General features: G+C 38.5%; 1 protein-coding gene across 3 annotated transcripts in view; it reads left to right on the top strand.

Annotated features, from left to right (window-relative positions):
- Positions 1-4,782: 4,782 nt before the first annotated feature.
- drp2 (dystrophin related protein 2) overlaps positions 4,783-21,572 on the top strand; it is a 60,596-nt gene continuing 43,806 nt past the window's right edge. For 2 of the 3 annotated variants that reach the window (XM_068325835.1, XM_068325836.1), the window contains exons 1-3: positions 4,783-4,920; positions 8,677-8,851; positions 21,122-21,278. In XM_068325835.1, the coding sequence (XP_068181936.1) occupies positions 8,805-8,851; positions 21,122-21,278 (204 nt within the window). In that variant the 5' untranslated portion in view covers positions 4,783-4,920; positions 8,677-8,804. Of the gene's footprint in view, positions 4,921-8,676; positions 8,852-21,121; positions 21,279-21,572 lie in introns of those variants that run through there. The other variant, XM_068325839.1, reaches the window with a different exon arrangement.

Below are 21,572 nucleotides of genomic sequence, written 5' to 3' on the forward strand. Positions count from 1 at the left end.
AACAGAAGCAATTACATCATTGAAATATAAATGAAAATTAAGGTTGCACATTTGACCTGAATGAAAATGTCTGTGTAAGTGAAGAGATAATCAAGCGGGACTGGTAGGGAAATATCCGGATGGAGAACAAAACCGCTGCGAGCATGTTAGCTGTGATTGCAGCACAGGAAGTGGACATCTTTTCTTGTTCCTTTTGTTCTGTGCGGAGCTTCCAATCACAACTCACTTTGTGATGTGACAAAAGGAGGCAAGCTTGGAAAGGTTCTGTGATCGACAGTAAAAGATTTTGTGTGTCTGTCTTCAAGACATGTTTTCACAGTTTTTGTTTCATGAAAGAAGCATTATCATCTTAAAAAAAGATTTCATCATCATCATTTCAACATCCCCAAACTCCCTTCAATTGATGAGAAGAGAAAAGTGTCCAAAATATCAACATAAACTTTTATTTATTGAAGATGTAATGACAGCCATCTACCCAGTACCTTTATCTGACATTCAGCCCCATATGGACTGTTTTCTTCAGGCAGTTGTCTTCATAAATTTCAGTGGAAAATCATCAAACAAAAGTTCTATTATCACCTTACCAACGTTGCCCACCTTGCATTCCTCACTGAATATGACTTTCATCCAGTCATCCACAGTCCACGATTGCTTTTCCTTGGTCCATTGTAGCCTTGATTTTTTCTGTTTAGGTGTTAATTATGGCTTTCGTTTAGTGTTTCTCTGTGTAAATCCCATTTCCTTTAGGCGGTTTCTTACAGTTCGGTCACAGACATTGACTCCAGTTTCCTCCCATTTGTTCCTCATTTGTTTTGCTGTGCTTTGATGTTTTCCTTGGTCTCCCTGTAAGTTTGCCTTTAACACCCTTCCTATGTTGTTAGTCCTCTCCTTTGTTTCAATTGACATCATGTTGGTCCAAAAGCTCCCCAAGATGTGATCACTCTTAGTGTCACGGTGGCATAGTGGTTAGTACTCTTGCCTCACATTAGGAAGGTCATGGTTTCAAACCCCACTATTCCCTACATGTCCTTCCTCTGTAGTTTAAATGTTCTCACCATGTCTGAATGTATTTTCTCATCAGGTTTCCCCCCAACATCACGGATAAACATACATCTTAGGACCATTATGTTATGCTGGCTCACAGTGGCAGTGGCTCAGGACCAGCTCTACCAGCTCCACACTAACCTTGTAATGTTGTTGTACAATTGTACGATGACAAAATCGCCTTGGTCTTTTAACTGCAGACTAACAAGCAGAGCTAATCTGATGCAGGTGTTAGTTGTGGGGAATAAAAATTTTACTCGGTGATTCCATGCATTTTTCTTCAGAATTGAGTATTTCCATAACTTTTTTATCCCTCTGCTTGGTTTGTAAAAAGTAACTGCTGATGACTACCATCATTTTTTCTTGATTTCTCAAGTGTTTCTTAAAACCAGAAAGGTACCATTTTAAATGAGTTTAGTTTTATGTCATTTTTTACTGCAGGTTTTTTTCTAGAAAAATTAAAACAGCTGAATGAACATCCTCTGCCATTGGTGATTCCATAACTTTGTCCAGGGATTGTATATCAGAGGCCCTAAAGATAATTTGATGTTGCCTAGCTTACAGCTGATTTACTGACCTGCTCAAACCAATGCCACTTATGAATTCTGGACAGCTACATGTCATGGACGAGGATAAATAATCATAGTATTGATTACTTTTTCTTTGCAAAGTGTCTTCTTTCTCTTTCACTGTGTTGTATATTAAATATATTAAATGCCAGCAAGATAATCAGATAACAACATAATCTAGCTATAAGGCAAAAGCCAAAATATATTTTATATTTTATGAATATCTTAAAGTTGAGATGAAGAACTTTCTGTGAATAAAATAATGTTTTTTTTGTCACACCAGGACAGCCAGATAAAAGCATCAAATCACTGGAGGCCCAGAAATCACGTTCACTCTTTCCTGAGGACAGACTGAAGTTGGCTATTCTATTGGCCCACTCACATTTTTAATGCTTCCTGTGGCTGTGGTGTCAAATTTGATATATGTGTGATTGCATACGTGTGTGTGTGTGTGTGTGTGTGTGTGTGTGTGCGTGCGTGCGTGTGTGTGTACACCACTGGAGCTCCTACTTGCCCTCCAGCAATGTGTGACGGTTGCAGCTGTGAAGGGAGACCTCCCTTTACGGCTGCATCTGCATCAGCAGCAGAAAGAGACTGAGAGTTTGCGTGTGTGTGTGTGTGTGTGTGTGTGTGTGTTCCTTTACCTTCTAACTGGTGGCAGCTGAGTGACTGTGAGACAGCAGAACATAGCAGCAGGGAGGCAGTGATCCGTCCCCCACTAACCCCCATCAGGCACGAAGCCAACAGCCTGCTGCTGAAACGAGCCACACACATCAACATGCATCCACCACCAGAACACACAAGAACACTTACAGTACACCAACATATATTCACACACTTTTCAACAACAGGCCTCCTGTGCACATACACTCAGTCTTTGTTGGATTGATGTTTATTTCTTGTTGTTAAATCAATGTTCAGCACATCCGGTGAAGTAGTGATCGCCATTTCTATTGGACAGTCCATAATGGCTTTATCACTTCTGTTAAGTGTCTGATTGTGGGTGTAAAAGCTTTATAAACTCTTGTTGGCTTTATCCTGCTGACAGAAGGATATATTCGCAATTACTGTACAGAATTAGTTCCATTTCAGTACAATCATTCCATCTGTCACAACTGATGTGTATTTTAATGTGAATGTCGCATCTCTGCAAACTGAATTTCCCTGAGAAAAACATTAAAAATATCTTTAGCCAGGCCTTGATCTCTGAAATGAATTTTCCCATTCGTGTTCTTTTAATTTTCTTCAGATTGATTCTGTCTTCCCTTTTCTAATTATCTAGATCAGTGGTCCTAAGGCATGTAAAGATTGAATGTGTGGGGTCAAAAAAATTATTTAAAGAATAAAAGAAACTTTGTTCATAAATTTGTTTCATCCAAACTACTTTTTTTTCCTACATTTCTCATTGTGATGTCTTGAATACTTTCACCTCTTTAATGCTACATAAATGCATCAAATTAAAAACAGAATGAATGAACTAAGAAAATCTTCTTCAGTTTGAAAACATGCAAAAAATTTAATTAGATGTTGTGATAAATATCATATAAGACGTGCATATGCAGATTTCTTCAGTCAGTTTTGTTGGCCAGAAGCCAGGAATATCCAATGATCCAGATGATTCAGTCTACTTACTTCCTGCTTTCAGTCACTTTGCTTATATCATGCTATCATACTAATAAGTCTTGTGCGTCACATATACTGACTGGAACTAATAAAATATATCACATCTCTCCCACATTTTAGCCTTTTGTAAAACCCAGAATTAAATTAATCCTTTTCCTTACGTGCAAAGCCCTTAACTGACGCGGGCACATTGTGCTCTCAGGATTCAGGGCTACTTGTGGTTCCTTCAGTCTCTAAAAGTAGAATAGAGCCTTCAGTTATCAGACTGCTCTTTTCTGGAACTGTCCTCCAGTCTCGTTCTGGGAGACTGAGACGCTTTAAACTTCCCTTTTTGACAAAGATTACAGTTAGGACAACTTGACTAGCCGCTAGTTATTTTGCTATAGTCTCAGGCTGCTGACAGATGTGATGCAATGAGCTCCTCTCTCCTCCTGACCCTCTGCTCCTCTACATATTTAAGTCCCATTAATGCAGGATACCAACTTAGCTTCTTCCTGGGGTCTTTGTGCATTCTTATTTTGTGCTCCCATGGATCGTGGTTGGACTGATTCTGTGGTTGAATTATTGTGAATGTTGTTTTTATTTTAGCTCTTTTATTGTATTGTTGTGTGTGCAATATTTCTATAATTATAGTGTGGATTATTGTTGCTGCTCAACAACAATAATAACAGTTATTATGAGTAAAAATAGTTCATCGGGAAAAAGTTGCGTCTCTGCTATGAGTATGGTTTAAATCAGCTCTTTTGGAATAGAATAAAATGGACCTTACTCGACTGCTTTAATATGAGACATGCTAGAATTGATCAATTTTCTTTTAGAAAAATAAACATTTTGTGTTTTAGACATGTCTTTATTTTGACACCTATATATTTATATAGGCAGATTTGAGCAAATTGAAAAAAATCACCAAATTGTTTTTAAAACAGGTCAATATTATGATGCTGTTGGAGGACATAATGGCAATTCATCTCTTGAAATGTTTCATTCTGGATGAAAACCGGTGACAGTCCTTGGTCTTCATGTCTTCCGAGAGCGGATAATGATCCACCAACAAAACATCAAAAACTTGTCTGAGAACAAAATGCACCCACTATGCAATTTGTAAAAGATGTTGGTATATCCTCTTTTGCTGTTATTTCTATACAAACTACACACTTGCTTCTTGTACTGTCGCTGCTTTCTGACCTTGATGCTCTTTATCATTAATTTTTGTATTATGTAGGATTGAACCGTCTGCAAGCGTTTGCTGTATAAAGTTTTACTTATTATTGTCATTCTCCACAGATAATTCATGCTGTTTTTTAATTTATTTTTATTTTAGTTGGGGGGTTTTATTATTTGAGTGTGTGGGTCGAAGGACATCAGGCAGATGGACTTTTCTTTGCCTTTGTCTGAGAATGTGGGGGATCCTGTAGGTGTGAACAGGAATGTACAATTACAGAGAAGCCTTTGACCAAGACAGAACTTTCTGCTATTCAGTCGCCACCTCTTCTCATTCCTGCTTCTTTCTTCCCATTCAAACCTTTAAAACTCTGTCACTGTTTCCTTTTTCTTCTGTCTCACCGCCCAAATTACCTCTGCATTCTCTGTGGAGCCAATCAACAGACTCAGTTCTTTTTTGTGGCACCTTCAATTCCGTGAGTCTGAGACTGGATTAGAAACAACACAAGTCTGTGTTGCTAAGGTAGGCACTGCACCCCGTGACAGAAATGAATTTATTCAAGTAAATCCTTGCAATTCCCTTACATTTCAGGGATATTTTAGGTGGTCTCGGTTTGCTCAGATTAATAACTGTGTACAGACATGTTGAATTTGATTCTCTGAGGATCGAGCTGCACAGTTGAACAGTATTTTCTCCTTTTTTTTTAAATTCAGTAAATGAGTCATCTTTCATCATCTTCAGGTCCTTTGATTTGAATTTCGCTGGTTGTCTGGACAAGGTTATTTCTGGTTGCTTTTGCTCAAACAGTCAGAAAATAGGTAATAAGTGGCAAATATCCTCTCTGAGAGTAGATCTGCTGGCCAATTTCAAAAGTGTGATATTTTACTTTTTTTTTTTTGCAGTATACAGTCATGCTTCCATGATGGTAAGTGTCGCCGTAGCCATAGCAGCAAGATGAGTATTGTCTGTGTCACTTTGTGGTTTGTCAGGGAAATCTCTGCTGGTTCTTCAGCATCTTCGGAAAACATGCAGTGCATACGCTTGACTGAACAATGCCACATCCAATCAAGGCCATAAATAATGCATATTTAAAGCCTGACTCATGGTTTTGAAGTTAAAAGCAGGAGACAGACCCACCTAATGTCTTCCACTGTGGGCTGATGCCTGCCAGCATGACGCAGATGTTCTCCAACAAGTAGGAGATAATTGACATGAGTCGCTTGATTTTTGGAGACCTCGTTTCCCTGTTGGGATGGTTTTTAATGTGTCTTGTAGCCAACATGAAAAGTTTTTTTTTTAATTTTATCAAACAGTTTTATGAACAGATACTTTACCTTCGGGTGCAGCGGTGTGTTAGTTTGTGGATTTATGTAAAAACCAGTCAGTGGGAGAAGTTTCTGGGGAAGAGTAGACGACTGAAATCGTCTAGAGGGCTGTCTATCACTCGTTTCCCATCTATTCAAGCCTTTCTTTCCCCCTTGAGGAATTTCTTTTTTGTCGTCACAGGTGTGGTTGGAGATTGTCATTGTTCAATGCCATTCTCATCTCGATGAGGCAGCGTTCCAAAGCAAACAACAATTATGCTACAATTCTGCTCCTGAAATTCACTGTGTCATGTTGAGTCTCTCCTTTTTGTTTCTATCACTTCCATAAGTTATTCATAAACACAGCCGTGAAATGAATCAAATCTGTTCACTGAATATACAATAAAGATGTGTATTATATTGTTTTTTTAATATGAGGTATTTATGCACATGAACGGTTAGAATATCTCTTTGTATTTAGTCATACATGACCCCAGATTTCCAGCACTGGCGATAAAATAGAATTTAAAAGCGGAAAGACCCGGAGAGAGTGTGAGGAATGTACAGGGCATTGTTGATTTATGTGATGCTCACCTCCACTAACAGAGGTCGTCTGAGCAAGAAAAGGGAAGGAGGGAGGAGAGGACATAATGGGAGACAGGAGTAGAACGGAGATGTGGGTGATTCATGTGAAACGGAAAAGGAAAACAAAAAACCCATATGGTCAATACGAGGTTAAATAGAACAAGCCAGATAGAATAATGAATGTGTGCGGAGGAGGAAGAGGAGGAGGAGGAGGGGGTAAAAGATGAAAACAGGAGTGAGTATAAGTCTCTCACAATAGGGAATCGTTCACTCAAATGTTGACACTGACAAAAACAGTATTTCCTCGTGATTCATTTGGGGCTCAATTAGTTTTCAACAAATCATCCAAGCTCAAGAGAGAAATGCTGCAAAGGAAGCAGGGAGTTTGTCTTTAATGGTTTCCTTTTGACATAGCAAAAAACTTATTTTTTTTATCTGGCCATTCTACTAAATGTAAAAGATGAGCTCACCTTTAAATCTTTATGAAACTTTTTTTTCATTTCAAGAGAAATGTTTGGACCTAAACAAATAAGCAGAAGACAATAGCAGTGTTTTTTTGCTGATTCTATATTTAGACTGTCTTCTTGATAAATAAGTATATCACAAGCCGTCTACTGTAGCTGAATGTTTTTGAATGGAGGATATCTCAAAAAGCGCCTGTACTTTTTTTGTACAAAACTTGTGCACATCAATCCTTAAATGAGGTGGTAGAAACATTTGTTGTATTTTTTTTTTTCTGTTTCCATGGTTACACTTGTGGGCTTTATAAAGCTTACCCTTGGTAATATCCATTAACTGTACCGTAGATAAAATTGTGAGTGGTGCAGGTTAGTGGTCAGAGAAGGTGAGACAGCTCAATTAGGGAAGAAGCTGACAGACTTTCCTGATAAAGATTTGTGCATCTGTGTGTTCAACTTATGTTGCTTCAAGGACGGAGGTGGCTGTTCAGAGATGCCCAGCTGCTGCTGAGGTAAAGGTTGTGAAATGAACAGAGAAGAAAAGAAGCCTCTGACAGCCCAGTCACCAAACACAAGATTATCATGACCCGTGAACCTGAAAGTTTCTCCAGCCCTGAGTGTTGCTTATTATTGAGGTGTGCGTGTGCGTGTGCGTGTGTTGGTGATAGTGCCTGTGTGTTTATGTGACTGTGCTGCTTCCTTGATATTTACCACAAGCGCCATCAAGGGGATTGCACCCTTTCAAATCTCGCCTCACATCCTTCTTGCTCTAAAAGTCAGTGAGAAAAAGGCGTTTTGTCTGTGTAAGTTGCTCGAGTTTAATGGATTGGAATAATGGAATAAATCTGCTAGTTTTTACGCTTCCCTATCCTACAGACAGGACAAAATCAGTCAGGTTGAATCTTAAATGTTAAGTAGACATTTTACAGTGTGCAGTTGTTTGCTTGCTGTTATGGGGAAGTTAATTACCTACAGGTAGATAAGTGGAGTGAATGCTTCCCTTGATGTTGTCAACAGTCAACAGATTGTTTTAATAATCTGCACTAGAGAGATTAACTTCATTAAGTATTATCGTGTTCCACATTTAATGGATCAGATCAAGATTTGACCCTGAAATTGTCCGATTTATTTTGTCTCATTACAGCAGAAACCGACATAAAGGCAGCATTGATGATGACATGGACTAGTTATTAATTTAGTTATTTCTGCTTCTGCAGTTCTGGAGCAACGCCTTTCACTTGAAGTCACATTTTTAGTCACGTTGTGAATCTAGTCTGGTCCGCCGCTGTGAGAGACACCACAGCTATCCTGGTTATAGCAGATGAAAATGAATAGCTCAATATTCTGGAACCGGTTTCAAGGCAACCAGCAGAGAGATGCAAGAGCTTACTGGTCCAAGACAAAAATAATAGTCCCCCACATAACCCCATTTATATGGGTTAGGAAATGAAGATACAACTTGTCACTTGGCAAACTTTGGATGTGCTGGATTTTGTGACCTTTGGACAGAGCCTTGTTAGCTGTTATGGTCTGTTTTCAATCCTTCTACTAGGCTGACTTTTTGTCATGACGGTGTTTCAGTTGTTTCGTGTTAACGTGTTAAAAAAAAGCTATGAAGTGTGTTGCTATTCATAGAAAAGTAACACATTTAAAATTTTTGTGGCCTATCTTGCATTCTTCTGTGCTGTTATTTTAAGTAGGTGTTGAGCCTGAAAAGAATCGTGTTGGATTTTGCTGGTCCGTCAACAAAATCTTCACTCTATCATTTTATCTACTTTACTTTATTCATTGATTAGTTACAAGTAGAAAATAAAAATACAGTAAGTGTTATAAACACATTTAACAGATTAATGCTGTTTGCTTAAGTGTCCGGATCAGATGTTGATCTTCAGCGGAGTTGTCACACAGCGTTGTCTTCTTTTGTGTCTCAGCTGCGGGGCGGCCCTCGTGGCCGGGATGCCACTGTGTGCCGTGCCAGTCCACAGTGGATGGTGAGGGGCAGGAGGAGGGGACCGAGTGCAGGAGACTGAGAGGAGGCGGCTCCCACCCAACAGGAGACATGAACCTGTGCTGGAACGAGATCAAACGCAAGTCCCACAACATTCGGTAAGAAGAGCATCGCAGCAGTGTGACAGCCTGGGGAAGGGAAGGGATATTTTTTCGGAGTCAGGATGCACAAGAAAGTGGTTGTGTTTAGAAAATTAAGTGGAGATCATTTAATCTGCAGCAGGAGTTATGATGGCTGTCTTAAAAGAAATAAAATGTGACTTTCTTCTTTAACTTTGAAATGTATTTTCACTGTTTCATCCTGATTTACTGAGATGTACTGAATTTGCTGAGCAATTTGCTGCACATTAGCCAGACTTTCTATGAACAGGCTATCCTTTTAAAAAAATGTATTAATGAACAATATGTGTGAATTAATTGCACTTTTAATTACTCTGGCAGTTGTCCTTTTGTGTTCGTGTCTGTGGGGAAATATGTATGCTAATATATGGATGTACACGTTCTCTCTCTGGCACATGGGAATACAGACTAATGATGTCTAATATCTCCATATATTGTCCCTTATATTGTTTGCTTTCCATTTCCCTCAAACAATTCCTGTTTCACGGTCAGTTTCCAGCCAATTAAAAAAGAATAGTCTAATAATGGAGTGTCACACGGCAATGCATTTTTCAGCAGTCCTTCCAGTCAGCAGATTAATTATTGATATCACATGGGTTAATACTGCCGTTTCACAAGTTACACTTGAAAGGTTTTCTGTGCAAAACAATTATGGGGCATTCATGTTGCTCTCAGATGCTTCATTTAGAACTGTCCATAATGGCTGCATCATTTCACTCTCTCTAATTTGACTAGCATTCTGCTTAGACCGTTTACCCTTTAATTGTTTAGTTGACCCTGATTTAACTAAAAAGCAAGCGGGAGATGTTAAAAAATGATACAAGCGAAACTGTTTAAGACAGTTTCCCCTGCAGTGCTGCGTAATGAGATCACTATAGATATCCTGTAGTGGCTTTTTATACTCAAGCTGCTCTCTGACTTCATCATCCTGAGAAAGAAAGAGGAGGCGGGGGAGTCATGTAGGAAAGAGCTAAGAAAAGGATAGAAAGAGAAGGAGCTAGATCAGACTGCTGGTGTTAAATCATTGCAAAGGGAGATGGGATGCAGGGTAAGGGTCAAAAAGATGAACAATTTAAGGATGACTGAATGAAAAAAAAACCCCAGCTTGACTGAAAGACTGTCTAACCTTGAATTCTGCCCAGAGGAAACATGTCTCTCAATTTGTAACACCAGCAGCCGGACAATTGTCTACAAATGGTTTTATAATCCGCGGTCCACTGGCGTTGTGCCCGGAGTGTCCCCCTCCTCACGCCCTATGCCGCCGAGATAGGCTCCGGCTCCCCGTGACCCGCTGCGGCGGATACAGAGGTGGTAATCTGAAGATGACTGACTGACTGACTGACTGGTTTTATAATGGCAGGTCTTGCATTGATTGTCATGTGGATGACTGTCAGGGCTGCTTCCCTCCAGCTTTCAAACTTTCATACATTATACATTATGGAAAACAGGAATTATGTGAAGCTTCCTCTTTTCTACTTTGGCATTATTTATTTATTCTTTTAATCAAATCAAGAATATTCTAAAGCATAATGGTGCTACATTTTTTTCTCAGTGGAGTTTGTAGCTTTCCTCCAGTCTCTCTCAGGTACACTGTTCTTTCCTAAACACATGTGTAATGGAGCTGATCTCTGCAGGACCCTTATGCCTTTTCATTGAGATGCATCTCCTTGTCACCCATTTTCTTGATGGACACATTGAAGGACAGCAAAAAATGAATATTTCTATATCTTATTGGCAATATTTTCAATGAAAAATGGCAAACATCACCTGCTGCTAGTGGTTATGGAACAGTAAAGTGATCTGGGAATATTTGTAAAAACTTTCTTGACAATCCTTCCGTTAGTGTTTGGTATGAGAAGCCCATTTCAGACTGAACTTTGGTGGAGTAAACACCAGTGTCAAAAAATGATAAACAAGGTTGTTTTTTTTTAATTTGATGAAGGCACCAATTTCCTCCTGTCCCTGAAAACAACCCAGAATCTTAGCAAATTAAGATACCAAGTTAAAAGAATTTTTTTAAAAAATTCTCTAACTGCTTACAGATGCATTAGCGCAGAGAAGTTATCAGTGTGACACAGTGCAGCTCAGCTAATTGGACTCAGCCCTGATAACAGAAGGTTAGGGGTTTTATCAGTTTTTTTGTCATGTTGTATGCAAAGTAGGTAATATCATCGCACTTTGAGCCACACACATACTAGCTGTGTTGCATATGTTATCAACTGACAAGCAGTGGTTGAATGTAATTGGAAAACCATGCCCACATGCTTTGCTATGTTCAATATCTAGTTGTGGCTTGATGTTTCATGCAAGATTGAAGTAATACTCCAAACAAGTTGACCACAACACTGTGTTGCAGTGGTCTTACCCCAATCACAGCTCAATCATTATGGATGTAGAAATGCGACTTTTATTACTGCATGCATATTGCTGAGGTCATTCAACCATCTGTAACTACTGTGGAAGAAAATGGGATATGAGTATGTCTTAAGAGAATTTCCTCAGTCGAGACTTTGTGTTAGAGATAGTTGAGTTATTGTTTTATGCTTGTGTAATTCCTTTAGTTGACAATTGAGGTAATTATCTGGCATTCCTTTATCATTCCACCCTTAATATCCATTTGAAGTAAACATGCCTTTTAACAATTTTAGTAAAGGGGAAAAAAATGTATACATTTCAACTTCTTTTCATCTTTTTCTTGATATGCTCATCTAACCAGCTGCCTGGTAACGTTAAACATTTACAGAACAGAAGTAGTTAGAATATATTTAGGAGTGAGATCAAGGCACATTGCATTTTCATTTTTGAACCCACATACTGTACACACAATGGCACAATGTTGAGTCATCACAAATGCCATGTTGCAACATAATGCTGAAGATATATGTATGTTAGCATATACTGTATGTATGAGTTCTTCAGATGCATTTTATATGCAATATGCTTGACTGCAGTGTGGAACACATTGGGAACAATACTATGCATTGTTGAGTTTTGGGTCGTGCTGCATCGCTGTCTGAGCTGCAGGGAATGCCTGCTGGGACAGCTGTGGGTGTCTCAGTGGCATGTTTTGAATTTTTTTGCTGGATGGCTCAGATAACTGCAGGGAACCAGCTACCCACATTCAGTGTCTGTCTAAGGTCAAAGGGAGACCTCTGAGTTTGTTTGTGTCTCAATATCTTTTTTTGTTATCACTATATTGTTCCTTTTCACCAGTATAGTTATCTGCTGAAACTGTTCACAGTCTATGTCCCTTATAGCTCCATTCACTATACAATTCAATCGCTGCTAGAATATAATACCCTTTTTCTTCTGCTCTGCCGTTGCTGTTTTCTCTTGTATGTATCACTGCTGTAACCCTATTGTCCTCCATTCCCACCTTCTCTTGCTAGCGCTTCCCTCCGGAGGCAGCCAAGGCTGAGTGCTATGCCCTTTGGCTGGTCTGCGCTCCACTTTCCATAATCACCCACTGTTAAATTACAAGACTTACAGAGATCCAGTTACATGTTGATGATAATTCTAATGTTCAAGGTCAGGGGTGAAATGCTGGTTCTATTAAAAAGACTTGTGATAAGAAGTCAGGTGCAGTGTGATTCTATCATTCCATTGTTTGAAGGAATGGATTTCTCTTGTACAGTTGCTTGAGAATAGTTTTTTTTTTTTTTGATTCAGTGAAAGGGAGCAGTATTCCCATGATGCTAACTCTACGTTTTGCTGAGTCCCCCTTGATTATTCGATTTGAATCAAGACCGACATGTGACATAAGTAACAATAATCGTTTATTTTTGCAGATGATGTGATAATTATTTTGAGAATACTTGTCTCTTGAGCTTTTTAGGGAGATTGTGATTGAAGTAGGTCTGAGCAATGGCAAGATAAATCGACAGGGTATGGAATCCAGACACTGGTGACGGTGGTGGCTGATGACTCTGCTGGGACCAATGAAGCTGACAAGAGACACAGAGACAATCACATTTAAAAAGATATCAGTCGTAAAAGTGTATCACTGAGCAACTGTATCATCAGCTTCCACCAGCTGATGTGAAAACAGAAAAAGATTACAGCCCCAGACAATGAGTGGAATTTCAGACTGAGCGTGTGTGAGAAGTCTGAACCTCACAACGATACAAGAAACAAAATATTGACTACATGCAAAGGCTTTTTCTCACCAAACTCATAGCAATGTTTATTTTTTGAGCTGCCATGACTAATATTGTAAATGTGACCCACATTCAGGTTTTTGATTTTCCATGAATTTACAATTCAAGGCGAGTGTAAATTTTTTGATGTCTTAATTAATTTGAGTAGTCATCAGTGTGTCTTTGTGTAGTTGTGTAGTTGTGTGTGAATACACACGCATGCATGGAGCTGGATATTAAACAGTGGTGAAGCTGTGAGCATTGAACCTTCATACCCATCATCTCGTGCAGAAAAATCGGAGGTGGTCTTGCACAGATGAGAGACAATTTTGGACTATGGTGTCTGTTTGACTTGCAGGAAGGGTAATCAGGTTTGTGCACAGAATATTTCCAGGCATGTCGAATGGTCTATTTGGAGCTCATCAAATCCCCAAACAGTGAAAACATTGTGTGCTGTTGCAGCTCAAGAAAAATGAGAGCTCGAAGATGGGAGACACGCTTTCTGTTCACTTGGAAACCTGCAATCTAAGATGGACATTGAGGTCTCAAAATGGAGAAGTCAGATCCAGATTATATTTATACTATATACTTTATACTCACAAGTATCATCTTCCACCAATGCAACCAAAATCAGAAGATTAATTTTCAGGTTTTGTCAAAACCAAGTCCTAAAAATTTTTCATCTCACCCGTTTCATAAAGTAAGCTTAACAAATAATAGCCTTATTTGATTCAGTTTCTCAAATAAAGACTACATTAATATTTATCAGCAGATCTGTAAAAGATAGCAATGCATTAGTTGTTTGGTAAAAAAAATAAAAGATTGAACACAGTAAAAAGAAACACATTATGTATTATAAATAGTTTTTTTTTTTTGTCTGTCTTATTAGGCTGCTTTGGTAAAGTTACAGAATTATTAATAAATTCACACAGGTAAGAGTACTTACAGGTCAAATATGGAAAACAGAAGGATAAACTCACGTTCCTTTGTAAATAAATACCCCGAGGCTCATATAAACATGGCATCCTCAAAGGAAAATGGATTAAAGCCTTCTTTAAGATTGAATTGAAGTTAATAAATAATTAAGATGTCATCAGTATCTCCACTCTCATAACAAATCAACTGCAGGTGCTATCAAAGAGAAGATGCTGTAAGGATAATTAGTTCTTCACAACATCACATAATCCATGTGTTTTTCCAGAACAAATCATCACCATTGGTGGAGGGTCTCCCAACCCTTGAGTTTGATATTGCATAAAAAAAGATAATATTTTTGAAATAGTGAAATAATTCTGTAATAATTTGATTCTTTCTTTTGTGCTGGAAGTCAATTTTAATGAGCCTTTTTAAGCTTTAATTGAAGACTTGAATATTAGCTCTAAGTGAAGGAGCACCTCACATAACATGAGCGAAATAAATTTCCATTTGCTGCAAGACAGAAAATACATTTGTTTAAATGTAGGGTGTGTTTTGCATTCTTCTAAACGGTTTCATCAGTTATAAAGTTTTCCAAATTAAACGGCAAGCGAAGCAGTTCCAGATCAACACACAGAAGCCCTTTCTAATCTGACACACCAATCAAAACAGCCGCAAACTGCTTGATGAACAAATGAAGATGATGCACATAAACAATTTGTTTTTTAATAACTTCTCATTATTATTATTCTTTGGGTTACTGCGACTCCTGCTGCTGCAGTATTGAAGCTAGAAGATCTCAAAAGAACTGGCATTATCCATGTGAAAGACTAACGCTTTTCTAGTCATCCATTCCAACCTCTGCTCACATCTGTGGACCTTCTTCAAGAATGACAGATAAAACACACTATACTATTGGGGGGAGAAGTACTGCAATTTAATCCAGCAAAGCAAACAAGTCAAACAGAAGAACTGTTCTGAAAGACACAATGAACGGGCAGTAAATTGATCATGAAATTGTACATCTCTGTCCCACAAACACACCTTACACTTTTCTTATTCCTTCCAGTGACCCTCTTCCTTAATATTACATTATTGGTCTTTTTTTTGCAACACAGCATTGCTTCAGGTCTTCTTATGTGTTTCCATTAACATTTAAAAGAACAATTTCAATGGATGATATTAATGACCATTTCTTACATGCCAGTGTTTGATGGTGAGTTATCACAGCATCAGTTCTGTTAGTCTAGTACTTTCTTATATGCATTGGTATTGCAGTTAAATATGAATCTATATTCAGAGTCATTTGACATTATTTCTCACACAGGAAATTGTTTAATGTGGGTTGATTATAGTGTTGAGACATTTAGGGCAGGATGAGAAATTAAAGAACAGTTAATTTCTATTCTTAGTCAAGATTCTCCTAAGCAGCCTGGAATCATTGAGCCTTAGAGCTCGCTTTGATTGTTCAGTTAATCTAAAATTAAAACTTAATTGTGTCTTTTAAATACCAGTAGTACATGTACAATCAAAAAACAAATTAAACAGAGATAGATAATTGCTGTTCTTCCTCCATCCATGTCAAGTATAACATGTTGCTTTCCATCATAAATAGGTATCATTTATGAATTTTACTGATGTCTGGTTTTATTTTTGTATGCAATTACTTTCTCAAAGAAAGCATTCTTTTCTCCTACGATCTAGTCTTATGTAATTGCTGAGAGCTGCAAAACATTCTGCATCCTGCTGGATCTGTTACAGACGGGTGTTACTCATGAACATTAGATACTGTGAGTCTCAATATTTTCAGCAGTGGAAAACCGCCTCAGTGAATGGCCTGCGCTTGTTACTCAGCAAATGCATTTCCCACAAATAATTTTGATAGGTTTTTTTTTTAAGAGACACTGTAGGCAAGAATTAAATAATACTGTATCTCCACTACAAGAGAAGCCCCTGAATGCATCACATTCGACATGCTTTACCCCTTCAGTGCAGAAAATGAAAAAGAGAAGCAGGAAAAGAATCCAAGGAAGGTTGGCAAACATGAGCAAGCAGTTTGTGGCTATCAAACTAAATGATTTATTAATATTGATGTTAAACTTCCAGTTTCATCCTGCTATTGACTACTGTGAGCGCATGCAACAGCTTCACTGTTTCAGCCACATGGTTGCAGTCCGGTGTGAAGAATGAGAGCTGCCCCAAGGATCTTTTTATTGCTTTTGGGGTTGACACTGGGATGAAACTGGCCTGCTGTCCTGTGAATAGAACTTGGCATCTGTGTGTTACATGTGGCTCCACAAAACACAAATGCCTGAGGAAAGGTTACTTTGAGGACATGTTTGTAGGTCGTGGATTACCTACAACAGACACAGAATGAATAAGTTAGGAAAAGAGGTAACACATTTTGTCATGTTTACCAGGCTAAGTCTCTGTGTCTCTTGTCTGTTTCTGTAGAAGTATTCACAAGTGATCTGCCAATGAGGAAACATTTTTTATGTAGTGTATTTGCAGAGTAAGTGGTTAAAGCCAGTGGTTTAAAAAAAAAAAATCAGAATTTTGAATGATTTCCAGCTAAAGCAGAAATAATACAATAATTTACTGTCATATAAAAATAAAATTATACTCCAAGCTGACTTGTTTTCCATGATGAAACAAATTTTCCTGCTACTCATACAGATTGTTCACATGCCCAAACATCCTTGCCTATCATTAATACAAGTCAACTGGACTGGCAAGTAATCTAACCAGTTCCTATTGGTCAATGGGTTTGGAAGGTGGACAAACAAAAATAATGGTTCAGCATTTTCTGCAGGTGTTACTCAATAAAAACTCTTTGGTGGCCAGCTAGTGGAGAGCTTTAAATGTTTCAAAGGGATTCAGATGGATGCAATTTGATGATGTGTGACATAACAAAAAAAAGGAAATCACAAATGACTTTTCTGCAGGAAAAGGATTTCTTCAAAATATTTCAGTCCTTTTGCTGTATTTGTGAGAAAAAGCATCTTTTGAGCAGAGTTGTCTTTTGGTGCAGACGTCTTGTAAACTAGCTCACTGACAAACTCTTGTTTTCCTTTTTAACCTTTTTCAAAAAAATGTCCTGCTGGTTGAGCAATCCAAAGAAGTGTGCAACATAAAGTCATCCTTATAATTGATTATAACACTGTCATCACTATTTAAAATGAAAGCAGTTGACATCATTTATCCTAGACAAGCCTTATTCTACTTCTCTCTTTGAACCTATTATTATCACCATGAGTTCCAGGAAACAAATTACTCATTCCACCCAAAGTTGAATATTGAATCTTAACAAAAGAGCCAAGAGTGACAACATGACAAATGTGTCACATATATCTACTTTGTGTTAAGGCTTCCACAGTGTGGCATCTCTTGAGGTTTTTTAAAGAAAAATACATATAGACACACCTTTTGATCACATACCCTTTCAATTAAATACAATGCTGAGGTGTCAACATCTTCCATCACACACCCTCGCACTTTTTTGCCACTTCAACATCTCTGCAGATAGACAGAAGGAAGAAAGGGTTTGGAAACATGGCTGAGCTCAAAGCCTCTCTGAGCCCTGGGGCGACACACCAGCCAACTCTCCTAATCCAGCAAAAACACCGCTCCTATCTCTTCTGCATTAATTAATCATCGAACAGACCCCTAAGCCTCTCTCTTGAATCTGTCTGACTGATTTGGGAGTTTAATTTCTGTTTGACAATGTTATTAACTTTGGATGTCAGCTGTCAAGAAATATGGCCATACAACAGTAATTAGCATGCCACAGAGTTTTCCAACTGCGAAAACATAGAGTTACACTGAATACAAAACTTGATATCTAAACACCAAACTAATTTCATATTGACACCGTACACATGATTAGGATTCTTATCCAAACAGTTTTGAGCAGTTCAGTGTCGTTATCAAGGACACACTGATGTTGATTCACGTCATGTATTCACACTCACATTCACAACAATCGGTAGGTCTTTCAAACGTCGAGCTGCATATTTTATCTCCTTGAATAATTTGCTTGAAGATAATTCAGGAAATGAATAAGTCTACAACAATGCTTGTTATTTTGACAACCAATTTCTTGCATCTATTAATTTATCTGCACAGTTATTGCTGCTGTTGTCATCAAGCCTGTTTATTTAGCAGCTTGAAGGAAGCACATACACGTCAAACCAGGTCCAACAAATTTACTTTATGGTGCAATAAACCTAGAAAACAGATTGTCTTCTGTTTTTTGTAAGCAGAATTCAATGATAGATTGATTGATTGAAACTTTATTAATCCCTAGAGGAAAATTTAGAAAGTAATGCGACAGTTAGAAACTAATTTTCTGGTACAAGGCATACAAAACATGCAATATTTGTGTCAGGCCTCCAAATATGTTTTCTCTTGGTGTCTTTTGTGGAAATATATTACCCATTTCATGGAAATGTAAAAAACAAATAAACTACCAAATAGAATGCTGTTGTTTCCTTTAGCCATCTGTGCTTTATAATAACATCAAATTATATTAAACTGAATTCAAACTTCGACCAAAACATTAAAATCTAGTCAACTCTAGGATATGCTAGGGTTAATCTCTGGTAAAAAATGTACTCAAATCCATCCCTTAGACCAAAACACAGCTGAAGTGGAGTGATTATTAGATGTTTTCATCTGAAAACAACAAAATAACCCTCCAAAAGCAGTTAATGGGATTAAAAGTCTAATGGATTTTTAAATAGGCAAGTGATTGTTTTTAAATATTTAAACTATTAAAGATGAAGATATCGTTGTTTTGTTCACATCTTGTCACTAAAAGTGGCCAAGAACAAATTAATTCTGAATTGAAATCAACAAACAAAAGTCTTTATTATGGTAAAGGGGCAGACCTCCCACACCCACCTCGTTTTTTAGGCCTCTCCCTGACCCTAACCCCATTTTCTCTTCTTAAACTAGTATCATGTTTCCATCACAGACAGATTAACATCACCCTGCCTCTTGTACTGGAAAACCTTTAGCCTGGCCTCCCTAGAGTTTGGCACATTGAGAGTGAGACATTTTTGGTAGCACCTTCCATGTCACAATGCCGTTCTGTCTGCGTAATGGAAGCAGCAGTGATGGGTGAGTGTACTCTGAGTTTAGCGGGTGTGTGTGTGTGTGTGTGTGTGTGTGTGTGTGTATGTGCACACACATGCTTTCTGCCTGAGTGTGTGAGTCAAAGGTCTCCTGTGTGGATTTGAAGTATTTTGAAACTTCTGTGGCTCATGCTTAGATGGATGACCTTACTTTGACGTTGTCAAGGTCGGGATTCATTTCGATTTCACTCAGGAGAAGAAATCTGTGTCCCTATGTGTGTGTGAGTGAGTGTGTGTGTGTTCTATTTGAATGTGTGTATTTATGCCTGTTACAGACTGTGGCTACCAAAAAGTAGTTCCTCTGTGATTCAATTACTGCAACAAGCTAAGCTAAAGGGGCAACAAGAGGCGAGGGGACAGCATGGTCTGTTTCACACCATGATCTGGACACAGGGGGAACTGAAAAGCCTATTACTTCTAAAACATGCACTTGCAAGCTTGATTTACCCTTTTCCCCTCCATCTTTCTCTCTGGTTACACTTCAGTACTGTCTTCATGCACCTGGCACTCATCATGTTCCAGCATCCATCTAACCCTAATTCAGCTCAGTCTTTATTGGGACATTGCTAATAGCCAGGTCATAATTTAATGGTTGGACTTTTCTTGGAATCTTTAATCAGCTGGGCAAATTTGGGCTACTATGTTTTGCAGGATTGCAGTAGTGTGACTCCTTGAATTTCGACTCTACTCAGAATTTAAAACTTGTTCTTAAAAGTGTTCATCAGACTTCATGAATGTTTGTAGTTTGGTATATGCACCCCCCCCCTGCAGATGTGAGGAGGGGAACTGAGACTCTAGGCTTCTCTGTCTGCTTCTACCTCTCATCATGTCTGATGTGACAGCGCTGGCAAATTGTGATGTGCTGAAATAATGGCATTTAAGTGCTGGTTGCTGGTGTGTAATTGAAACACTGCGATGCTTTCATGCTGCCGCAACCCAACCCACACTCCTTTAATACCAGCTGTGCCACCAAAGCAAGAGCAGCGCTTCCTGTAGACACCTCTCAGGCTGCTGGCAGGTGGCAATAAATAAATTCAGTTATTTGTCCCTGATTTACTCTTTAGAAGCTGCTGCAAGTCTGTCTTGCAGCTTCTCTTGCATATGCCATAACATGCAGACTAGTGTAAATTACTTAAATTGCTGATGTAATTTAATTTAACACAGGCGTAGGTTTAATGTGGGCGAAGGGTTATTATGATTGGGTGTCTTAATTATCACGTACGTAAAAGTCGGTGATAATATTAAAAATACATAATTCAGTTCCTGCAAAATGCTATGACACATGAACGGTACTAGAAAAAGTGTGATTAGAAGTATCTATTTTTATGTGACTTTCCACTGTTGATGAACATGGAAAAAAAATATAATAATAAAGACAGATAATTAGATTTAAGAATAAAGAAAGATTATTAAGGAAATGAAATAAGGTTGCAGTTAATTTTAGTTTTTTTCTTACCAAATTTGTCTGGCAACACCAGAAAGTTTGACTCTATAGGACAATTATCGTTACCATCCCATAATGCAATGCAATAAAAAAAGTTCACTAATGCACTAAGACATATACATATAAATATGAATGGGGTTTTAGATGCAGCCTGACAACATTCATACAGCCAATTTTGTTCTGCTATGAGCCAGAAAACAAATGTTGTCTTTCCAAGATTCAGAGTCAATCACACTGCGCATGACTACCAGACACTAAATATAATTTGATAGTATGATTTTCAACAGGCTTTCGAGTTATCCAGGCATACAGTGTCAAAATGTATGTACAAAATATATCAAGGCTCACGATAAAAGTAGGCAACAGGAAATGAAAGGAGATGATTGGTTGTGTGATTGTCAAATAATCACAAGGTTTCTGAAGCTAGTGTGTGGTGTTTGCGACAAAACCATATTATTGATGACATTTTAACTTGTAGATGTTATTGGAGCTAATGCTGTTCAACATTATGGGTGAAGGGAGGCAGTGACCAAACATGCAGTGTTTGGTTGGTTTGTCGGAGTGTGTTACTGTTTGCTGTACTAACTGTGCGTGCGTGCATGCGTGTGTGTCTCCCCAGGGTGCGGTTAGAGGCCTTCTCAGACAACAGCGGGAAGCTGCAGCTCTCTCTGCAGGAGATCATAGAATGGCTGACAGCGAAGGACGAGGAGCTGTCAGAGCAGCTGCCCATCGGAGGTGACGTGGGGGCTGTTCAGCACCAGAGGGAGTTCCACCAGGTAATGCAGATGATAAAACTTCCTTTTCCTACTTCGCAGACCGAAATCTCTCTGTCCATATAAGAGCGATTTGAAAAGCGGATAGACGTGAAGCCCTGGGTCTTGTACGATGACCTGTGCAATGCATCTGGCCCTGTCACTGAGAGGTATGAAGCTGGGGGTGGAGAGGCCAGGGATTTGGGAGGCATTGCTCGCAATGTGTGATAAGTGTTGTTGCGGGGGCCAGTTAATACGATAAAGGAATGTGTCAAACAGTAGGGTATTATGAGTGGAACCCTTTATCAAAGCCACCAC

Source organism: Antennarius striatus, chromosome 10 (genome assembly GCF_040054535.1).
Source record: "Antennarius striatus isolate MH-2024 chromosome 10, ASM4005453v1, whole genome shotgun sequence".
In the NCBI taxonomy this organism is placed as follows: domain Eukaryota; kingdom Metazoa; phylum Chordata; class Actinopteri; order Lophiiformes; family Antennariidae; genus Antennarius; species Antennarius striatus.